The following is an 11058-nucleotide window of genomic DNA, read 5'->3' as shown; positions in this document are numbered from 1 at the left end:
TGAAAAAAATTACTTTTACATATGCTATTTTGATGCTCAAAGGTGAGTTTTAAAGGTGCAATAGAATAAAAAACTGTTTTTACCTAGGCATAAAGGAAAACAAAGGGCTCTGTACATAGTAATGACATATCATGAGCCTTAAACAGGTTTGTTCCCCCATTTTGATGTAAATCTTGTGCATGCAAAAAGACAGTTGGAAAACAGGCCAATCTCAACATAACACCAACTGTGACGTCCAGTGTTGGGGGTAACGCATTACAAGTAACGTGCATACGTAATAATATTACTTTTCTGAAGTAACCTGTAAAATAACGCATTACTTTTTAAATGTACACATTAATATTTGAGTTACTTTTTCAAAAAAGGTAATGCAAGTTACTTTTTTAGTTTAATTATTTCAATTGAAAATTTTGCATCATGCACTCTATGCGTACCCGCCTGTGTGGGAACAGTTTGAGTCAGAAACTCGGATGGCAGACCAGAACTCGACATTTTTTGTGATGAAATATGCAATTTCTGAATGCAGAACTTTTCAGGCAAAAAACACCTTCAAGGCCTGAAAGAAATCAAGCCTCAGCCAAGAAAAAGTAACTAAAAAGAAAAAGTAAGCATTACTTTCCATGAAATAATAACGTTACTTAGTTACTTTTTTTGGGGAGTAACTTAATATTGTAATGCATTACTTTTAAAAGTAACTGTCCCCGACACTGGTGACATCACAGTTGTGATGAACGCCCCAACATTAAATTACACATTAAATTAATTACAAAGTTGTTAAAATGCTAAAAACAAAGTTGTGACTGTTGAGTTACCGCTATATGCTAGTTAATGCTACATGCTAGTGTTTAGGCTGAAGCTCTACTATTGACGCTACAGTTACGTTTTGCCGGTCAATACTGGAAAAAACACAAACTTACCACTCAGAAACATCCTTTAACGATCTCAAACAATTAGCGTTCGTCTGTTGCAGGCTCAAAATATATGGTCTGTTTACTAATGTGAGCTACTGGCATGAGCCTCAGAGCAGAGCAAACCAATCAGAGCAGAGCTCAATATTATTATTCATGACCCTTCCAAATAGGGCAAAAATAGAGCATTTCATTCAAAGGACAAATCCTAGGGTTGTAAGTGGACATGTGAAAACTTTTCTGGATAATTCTTGCACTTAATAAAGTTACATACCTTCTTAAATATTAAAGAATAATTTAACAGATTATTCCAATGCTTTTTTGGCACCTTTAAGTGATAAAATGATCGACTACAGGGGGACTTTAATTTTGTATCAGCACCAAAATCATTATGAATGTTGTGTTATGTTATATTGCCCAGTCCTATTCTCAAAAAAAAAACAATACCCCAAATGCCAAACGTACACAAAACCTAAAGCATAGGAACTAAAAATCTGTACGCGTTTGTGTTGCCTTTTTTTAACATTTAAAATAATGACTTTTTTAAGATGCCAGCTTAAGATTCTACACTGAATCAAAATAATCTTTCGTCAACATGGTCTGCAACAAATCACAGTGAGATAGGATGAGGGTGAGAAATTTGCACAGAAATCTAAACTAAATCAAAGTTTGTCTGTGACCGGGAGTTTTCCACAGACATTCTGCGACATCGAAGAGAAAGGGATTATGGGAAGGGGGGTTCAAACGGCTGGATGGGCCTGTATGCACGCATGCGTGCACCTCTACTTTTTTCTTTTGAGCCTTTCATTTCCATTTTTGGAGACATGCATGCTGATGTCTGCGTGTTCTTATTGCAGAGAGAGAGAGAGAGAGAGAGAGAGAGAGAGAGAGAGAGAGAGAGAGAGAGAGAGAGAGAGAGAGAGAGAGAGAGAGACAATGCTAAGTCTTTGTGTCGGAGCATTTGTTTATTTAAACGTGCATATCTGTGTAAGGGAGTGTTTGTGTCAGGCTTTCTATTCTGAAATGTGTATGGTTTTCATACGCCAAATCCACATCTGAAAGAGTGTGTGTGTGGGTGATGCTGATGTGTTACAGTGCTATGTGCTGTGTGTGTGTGTGCTGTGCAGAGATCAGAGAGCTCTGTTTGTTTATGTCTGACTCAGTAAGGAACATGCAGTGCAGACACAAGCAGAGAGGGGAGGGGACGGATCGGCGAGGAGATGGATGCTCAAATGCATACACACAGCTGGTGCAGTGAGCCGTTGCCTAAATGGAGGCATCAAATTTTAACTAAACAAACCCTTAAATCTAATCGAAATCTTAATCTGATTAGGCCACTGTAAACTTCACTTTTATCATATTTACGTTTAAATATACGTGTATGTCTTATTTTGATTATTAATAGTCCGAATATAAGACTTCTTTTTAGCTTTTGGAACGAAACGTGAAAGCAACTACTAATGAATGCACTCATTCAAACAAAGTGGGGTGTTTTTGAATGAGTGCCAGTCATCTTTTCAAACAACAGATGCATGTTAAAAATGATTTGATGGTGACTGCATAAATATGGCTTTGTGTTGGACTATTCCTCACCAGTCTGTGTTTGTCTCTTTTTAGCAACTTTTTACATACAGCGAAAGATAAACATTTCTTTATACCCATCAGAGTGTACGTATAAGGAGCTGGATCCTCCAAAGTACAATAGCTTGATAAGACTGATGTATTTGAATCGGCATGAATTTAACCGGAAAATGGAGGGATCAGGAGAATTTGGCTTGGTTTTTGGAAACAGACATGATGGTGCACTGGGTATATGGTATGCTGCATACCACTTCAATTTAATAATATGAAATTATCCCATATAGGGGTTTGACCTGGGGGTAGCACCCTGAGATTGTGGTCTCTGATTCAAAACCATCAATTCAGAGAGAATCATAAATCATGCATTGTCCTTTAGGTTAATACATACAGTAAGTATAGCAAAACAGAAATACAATGTAATATGAATTATAATTTTTTTTTTTATATGTTTTATTGTTTGATTTTGTTTTTCTAATATAGTGTAGAGTAGAGTAGTTCTCAGCCAATGAGCTATGCTACAGATTTTTAATATAATTGTTAGAGTTGCTTAGTATTTTGTAAAGGAACATCAAATGTGTATTTTTGCTTTGATAAAACAGAAGTGCTGGAAAGGGATAGGGGTGCTATTAGAGTAGGATAGAGAGACCTACTGTATTGAAATCATATTTTTAAGGTGAGTTTGAAGGAGAGTAGATTTAGGCGATAAAGAAAAACAGCAATATTCTATAGTTGTACTTCCTTTTGTCTTTTTTTATGTTTTGCTGGTGAAGAAAATCTTTGAATGATACTTTTACTGCCTCTCATGCTGTTTTGAAGGCGCCACCTGGTGTGAGACTTTAGTAAAGGCTGCAATGCAGTTAAGTCCCCTTTAGGGGGCAGTAACGATACAGAAAAGTCGCAGTTTGACTGCTTGTGTAATTTAATTTTTTTTATTTAATAACCCCTGACCAAAAGAAAATGAACAAAACTGTTTTAAAGTTGAAATGTTCGTAACTGCCAAATTAAAGAAGATGCCATTGATTTTATTTATAACTAGATTTATTGTTAATGCTGATGTGACGATCAAATCAATCAATATTTAATAAGACACTTTATTAGATTGTCAATATGAGGATTTTCGTGCAGTTATATTAAACTAAGATGATGATTTTTTCCCCCCTGAATTTTATGTCTGAATTTGAAGCTGTATTTGTCTTTATCCAATATTTTAGTATTGAATAAGTGTTTAAGTAGTGGAAGCAGTGATAAGAGACCCCAGATTAAGAATGAAATCTGCTGTTTTATAACTTTTTATGGAGACTTTTAAAAATGAATAAATTGAGTGGTGTTACACTGTTACTGATAAACAAAAATGTAAGAGGTGTAAAAATCATAAACATGAACCCGCAGATTTCCTGTTTGTTGTCAATTACGCAGACTGATCTCACGGAAAGTCGTGTTATAGTCACGCAAAATGTGATTAACTTATTCGTGTCCATGGCACGAAATTCAGCTTTTTTCGTGCCTTAGTATCAATGTTTTTTTTTTCATGTCACTCACATGAATTTCTATAAATAGTTTTTCGTGTCTGTGGCATGACTTTCTTTTTCGTTTCATTTTATTTATTGTTTTCTCATAGTTTTTTTCTATTTTCTTACCATTGTCGCTTGGGGTTGGGGCTTGAATCACTTTCTTTTACATTTTTAGACATCCTAACCCAAACCCACCTCTAACCCCAACTCCAGGCGAGAATAGTTTTAAAAGTAGAGAAAAAACATGTAGAAACCAATACATAAAAGTACATCCAAACCCCAAATCTAAACCCAACCCCAAGCGACAATGATTTTAAAATAGGAAAAAACAAGAAAACAATACATAAAATGACACGAAAAAGAAAGTCATGCCACGGACACGAAAAACTATAGAAATTTGTGCTCAAGGCACGAAAAAAGCTACATTTCGTGCCATGGACACGAATAAAAAAATCAAATTTTTCGTGACTATAAAACGACTTTCCGTATTGCTCTTCTCATAACAATGGGAGGCGTTTTTGTTTTAAACTAATGTTTGTCATATCTGGTAAGCTATTTCATAGCACCTTAAATTTCTCTCTCTGCTTCAGTTTGGGATCACCATGAGGAGTTTTACATTTTGTTTAATTTCTCCTATGGTCTTATAGAGATAAACTTACTCAACCTCACGTGCAGATATCGTAGATAGGAAAGAGGTGCGTGTACAAAAAGATAAGACTTGGAACAAGACATACCTCTATATCTTAGATACATTGTAATTTTCAATCCTGAATGTTTTATATAAGATGTCTATCAACATATGTCAATCATGCACCTCCTTGCCGTGGCTCGCCGTTCAGTGTGCGTTTACTACACCCAGTTCTCTGCGCTATTGACAACCTCAAAGACTTACAGTACTGATATTAAACATGATGCATTGCTCTGTTTACATCCTTGCCCACCAGAGACAAATGCACATTACATACAAACACACAAGTAGATGTGTGGATCTACCTCCTTACACCTTCAGCCACAGTTCCTCCCCATGCCACGAGCCCTGATACAGTGTTGTAAGAGACCCATTGAGATGACTGTGCTACTTTTCAGATAATTTATTACTTTTTGTAATAAATATGAATTGCAAAGAGGCTGAATTATAATTTGGAATGCAGGTGGTAGATTTATACCTCATCATCGGAGGCTGGGGAGCTTCATCGCAGTGGCAGTGGAGCGCATGTCTCTGGTGCGGTCACGCGGGGATCTTGCAGCATTTTTTTTTTGCTATAGATATATGGATATACATGTATAAATGCAAATATCTATATATAAATATGCTGTACATTATACACTATTAAAGTTTGATTGTTAGTTGTTCACACGCAGCATGAGATGTTATTCCCCAAAAACTGCTTTATGGAAAAAATGCATCATAAGTCTACTGATGTCAAAACCTAGCTCTGTACCCTTCAACCCATCCTAAGTACATGCCTTGTGTTTCCTCTGTGTTCCAAGTGCCAATAACTTTGTGGATTCCTTTACTGTGACCCAACGAGAAAGAAAATTGCACATAAACTACTGTAAAAAAAAAAACTACATCTTAATAAAAAGGTTTGTTACAAATAACAGTTTAGGTTGGCTTTTGTTTTCATTATGACAAAATAAAAAAAACCTGAGAATGTATGTCAAAGGTAAATACTTTATTCAGGAACCCCTTTAGATTCCCTTTAAAATATTCAATATAATACAATCTTAGGAAAATGCTTACAAAACAAGTGACAAGGGAATTCAAATCAATCATTTAAAACTGAGGCAGCACTGAAATGACATCACAATCATTGCTTTTGCAAAATACAACCAAATGCGTACCAAATCCCCTTCCCTAAACGGGCACCAAAGAGGAAATAAGTTTAAGCGACATTCCACTTTTTAAATGAAGTGGTGATTGACGGTCATTAAGGCTTCCAGAAGTGAATTTAATCTTGAAGTTGGATTACTTTGTTATTTAAGGATTATTACAGTTCATTTACAACAAAACAAAAACATGAAAACAGCTATAAATTCTGTTTGACAAAGATTCAAGATGGGCCTAAACATCATACATTCACCCACAGACACATAGTGTCCTTACATCTCAATTGGAGGGCACTCATTGGCACAAGAACTGAGTATGATATGCTCGATATATTATGCCCACAGATAGACAAACGGGGCACATTATTACATCCAATCTCTTTCAACAAACAATGAACATCAAATATGAATCATAACTGTGGAGTCCTGTTAGCTCATAAGCAGAAAATAAACTCTCTCAACTGTTTTAGAGTGCAATAACATTAAGAGTGTTCTTAAAAAAATTCAACAAAAAATTATTTTTGGAGTTATGATTATGAAATATCCCTGTGGCATGCAATGAAAGCCCAGACCAGGTTAAATGGACCAGCTGTGTGTCTGTTAAAACCTGATGATTCCATAGACCTTTCCAACGCAATGTGAAAGTTTACAAATATCTAAAAGGTTTGTCATTAAATTATATTTAAAAAGGCAGGTAATACCCGAAATACGCAAGCATGCAGCACTTCCAGGAAAATTCAAGCAAAGTGCATGCAACTTTTCCGTCATAAAATTTCTACAAGACATCATTTGGTAAGACTGCAGAGGTAATGCAATAGAGATCAATTCATAGAGAGCAAACTGTGGAAAATGGCTGGGAAGTCAGTTAACCTTATTCAACTCCGCTGATAAAGCTAAGTAACTTAAAAAATGCTATATATGTTTCATCTTAACGCTGTTATCATCTTGGTAACACTTTACAATTTAATCTTAGTTCATGGTAATTTCAGCATTAACTAATACGTTTATAAAATCAAGCATTGTAACCGTTAACATTAATTAATGCACAATTAACTAACTTGAACAGTTGTATTAACATTAACAAAAATGAATACATGCTGAAAAACGATATTGTTTATGTTAGTTAATGCATTTACTAATGTTTACTAAAACAACTCTATTGTAAAGTCTTACCGTGATTTTTTGTATGAATTTTACATTAAAAGCAATCGCCCAGTGACTAATATAGATTTCTGGAGGCTTCCTTGTGCTTTTGTATTCATGGTTTCCACTTTTTGTTTAGAAAACAAACCACTTATGCATGTGTCTTTGAAAAGCATACATATTTATCACAATCTGATCTCTATTTGAAAATTAAAAAATTAAAACAACGCATTATCAAATTCCTCATCATGACTGAGCTTTGTACCACAATAAAATCTAAGAAGTGAGAAATATAACAACAGTTAACTTCCATCTCAGCACCTGTGAAGTTCTGGATTACATCTTGCAGAGAACAAGGAGTCTAATTCAAAAACAGTGAAAGAAACTATGAGAGACAGAAACAGATATTTGGGTTATACAGTAGATGAAAATGTAAAGGTGAGGGAGGAGGAATAGAAAAAATAACGGTTCTCTTTCTCACAAAGATAAACAGAAGCAAATATGGACAAGTCCTTGTTTTCTTCCTCCACAAGCCCAGGGGGCTTCTGGCATTTGAAGTGGGCCAAACTGGAACACAGTCTAGTTTAAATTGCGAATAACAGGATGAGCACCACAATCAGAATGATTACAAGAACTCCAATAGCACACCACTGCCTCCGACCTGCAAAACAAAGACAAATGTTTTCATTGACAGCAGAAAAAACTAGATGATAGCTAAAATGAATAATTTCTTGCATGTAGACACAATAAAACCAGACTGAATAGGTTTAGACACCAAGTTGTAACATGTTCACCTTTAAATGGCTTTTTTGAAATGTAAAATGAATCTTTGGTGTCCCCAGGTATATATGTAAATACCATATAGATAATTTATTATAGCATGTTAAAATTGCCACTTTGTAGGTGTGGGCAAAAATGTGTGTCCTTTTAAATGCAAATGAGCTGATCTCTGCACTAAATGGCAGTGTTGTGGTTGAATAGTGCAGATTAAGGGGCGGTATTATCCCCTTCTGACATCACAAGGGGAGCCAAATTTCACCAATTTTTTCACATGCTTGCAGAGAATGGTTTACCAAAACTAAGTTACTGGGTTTATCTTTTTCACATTTTCTAGTTTGATAGAAGCACTGGGGACCCAATTATAGCACTTAAACATGGAAAAAGTCGGATTTTCATGATATGTCCCATTTAAACACACAGTAAAAAAAAAACGCTCACTGCTGGTCATGTGTGAAACCTTCTCCATTTTCTTCAACACCGAGTCCATTCTAGAACCGGTCTGGTCCATTTCCTCACTAAATTCACCAAGCATACTAGAAAAACACAAACAGATGAACAAATATATATGCAAGTACACACATACATCTTTATAAATTAAATTGGCTATACATTTGTATCAATAAACTCATGACATTGGTGTATCTAAAGTACCCAAACATGTATGTGTCCTTAACTTACACTGACTGCTCATCCAGCTCATCTCCTATCTTGCTGGACATGTCCTTTAGGACACGAATACTGCCGGACACCAGCTCTAAATGTTCATCCTGGTCCTGTATGATCAACTACGAAGAAGCATATATTATAAACATGTATGAATAACGGAGCAAAATTTTCCCATGATGCTTTGCATAAGTAATTATTCCGATTTTTTATTTCATTTTAAAACCTACAAAATTCATATTTTAAATCAAATTTACGCATGAAATGTTATGTTAATATGAAATATTTTTGTGCTTTTGATTTTAAGTAAACACACAGTTTAATTGTGTTAAGCACTGTGTTTTTACCTGCTGCTGTTCCTGTTGCTCTTGAATGTATCTGGAGTTTCCAGACACCAGATGAGGTTCCAGACCGGCGTAGCGATCCTTCACCGTGGTTCCCAGCAGAGCCTGTTTGTTTTTCCTTTCTGCCTGTGCAACAGCTGAAGGACTTGCGAGCTGATCTTTCATCATCTGCACACATAAACACGTTCATAAATACATGCACAGATAAAAAATCAGAAATGAGTACGAACAGGAGAATGATTGGCACCTGGACAGATTTATGCGTTCGCACCACAAAGTCTTTCCTCTCCTGTAGCTCATGTTCGCCTAAACGAAACTTCCCAGGATTTGCCTCCACAATACCTTATACGGTTAAGGATTATAAAACAAATATCTGCCTACAAAATAAAATGAGATGTCTACATATTTTAACTCAATTCATGTTCCAGCTATGATTCCTCCATAAAATCATATAACAAAGAATAATTTCTAAAAATACAAACACAAAAATTTAATTAAATAAACATGCATGGTTACTACAGAAATGTGACCCTGTCTAGGAGAGCCAGACTAAAGTCTCATAATCTAATTATCGCATTAAATGACCTTTATATAAAATTTAAATCCCATTGATGACATCCTCTTTCTCAGTCAATATAAAAAAATGACTTTAGCTGGGTTTTCACAGGTAGGGTCACAAATTATCAATTTTTTCTAAACTTTCCATAATCCTGGGAATCCTATTTCTTTCTTTCTTATTTCTGAAGTCTAGACTTTCTCATGACACCTTCGCTTTCCTCTTCTTTCACTTGAGAGGATACTGATGGTTTCGTGTAGGTCCTCAAGGTCCCAATCGATGGCCCTCAGGCAGTTACGCAGTTCATTGGTGCTCCAGTCCAGTTCATCTCTACTAACAGGGGTCTCCTCCTGGAGCAGCTCCTCCCAGCGTTCATACAGCCCCTGTGCTTTGGACAGGGCCTTCTGGACCTCCCTGACAGATAGAGGGGTTTAAAACGATATGAGTATAAAGTGAAAAGTGGTTATCAACAGTAACCACTACGTTACAGCACAACTGTAATAGCCTACCAGTGTTGTTTATTACTGCTTATACAATAAATAAGGCATTAAACATGCACTGTGTTAACATCAGACATGTTTTAATACTCCAGATAAATATGGTTTATTTGGGTTTATATATGAACAGTAAAGGGAACGGTAGGAGACAAGGAGTTCAAAACACATCACCCAACTGTGCTAGACACAAATCTGTGTTTACACTTGACAAACATCACATCACCTTGTCAACTCTTCAAACTCAATTTAACATCACCGACCTATAAAACTTAATATATAATCTCAGCCCTATTTATGCAAACGTTACAAAATTATACACTTATGATGTATAAGTAACATGGAAACACTCGTAGTGTGGCATTTAACTGTAGCTATGATATCTGGTGATCGTACAGCTTCCCTGACACGTCTATTAACCTGCCATTATAAACATATTTCTTTTAGAAAACAGAGAAGAAAGTTGGAACAAAGAGAGATGACTTAACTTACCCTTTAACCACGAAAAACGGATCTTCCATCGACATTTTAGCCCCTCTCTTGTGGGAGCTATGTGAAGTTAGCGGCAAGACATACCATACAAAAGCGATGTGGGTGTGAGCTTTCAAAATAAAAGTCTTTACAAAATAAGCTGCGAGGTATATTTTAGCCACGCATATTTCTAAATTATTTTGCCTTATAAATGACAATGTGATTTACCAAGGCATGCTTTAATTATTTTAGTAATTATTGAAAATGGCTTTTAGATTGTTACAAATAATTTGTGCTTTGAGCAAACCCAACCTCCTGTAAACTTGCATGTGGTAATGTCCGTTTCTGCGAAGTCTGCTGGCTCCGGAGGTCGCATTTGCAGGCTGCATACCTCATCAAGCGTGGTTTATTAAAGTTAACTGAGCATTAAATTTGCAAGTCATAAGTATATTACAACAATTTAATATTAACTAAGAATAATTGTCAACTTTATAACTGTTAATATTCTGAAATAAAACAGTCTTGATGACGTATACAGCCTGCAAATGCGACCTCCGGAAGCTTCACGGCAAGGGTCACATCTTAGATTACAAGATTTTAAATCACATATCCTAATTCAATGGTCAGAAATCATTGAAATATTATTTGTTATTAGATATAATAAAATAAAAAATATAAACGGGGACAAAACCTTTATTAAATGTTTTCGTCTATTGCTTTGGGTCTTTCTGTATCCATTAAGTGATCAATTTCTGTAAATCTAATTATCCAATACAA

The 11058-nt window shown here is 35.6% G+C and overlaps 1 protein-coding gene across 2 annotated transcripts; it reads right to left on the bottom strand.

Annotated features, from left to right (window-relative positions):
- Nucleotides 1-5659: 5659 nt before the first annotated feature.
- stx10 (syntaxin 10) lies at nt 5660-10421 on the bottom strand. 2 transcript variants are annotated; one of them, XR_010520907.1, is made up of 8 exons: nt 10303-10421; nt 9561-9730; nt 9008-9102; nt 8764-8928; nt 8432-8538; nt 8192-8286; nt 7455-7634; nt 5660-7334 (listed from the first exon to the last, which is right to left on the bottom strand). XR_010520907.1 is itself a non-coding variant. In XM_065241050.1 (7 exons), exons 1-7 carry the CDS (start codon nt 10335-10337, stop codon nt 7558-7560), a joined length of 744 nt encoding a protein of 247 aa, XP_065097122.1. In that variant the 5' UTR covers nt 10338-10421; the 3' UTR covers nt 5660-7557. The 2 variants fall into 2 exon arrangements, 1 of the variants encoding a protein (XP_065097122.1); XM_065241050.1 differs by having other exon boundaries at nt 5660-7634.
- Between the last annotated feature and the right edge of the window lie 637 nt (nt 10422-11058).

The sequence above is a fragment of the Paramisgurnus dabryanus genome, chromosome 14 (genome assembly GCF_030506205.2).
Source record: "Paramisgurnus dabryanus chromosome 14, PD_genome_1.1, whole genome shotgun sequence".
NCBI lineage: Eukaryota > Metazoa > Chordata > Actinopteri > Cypriniformes > Cobitidae > Paramisgurnus > Paramisgurnus dabryanus.
The sequence above is the reverse complement of the archived record's forward strand: the minus strand, read 5'-3'. Positions and strand labels throughout refer to the sequence as shown.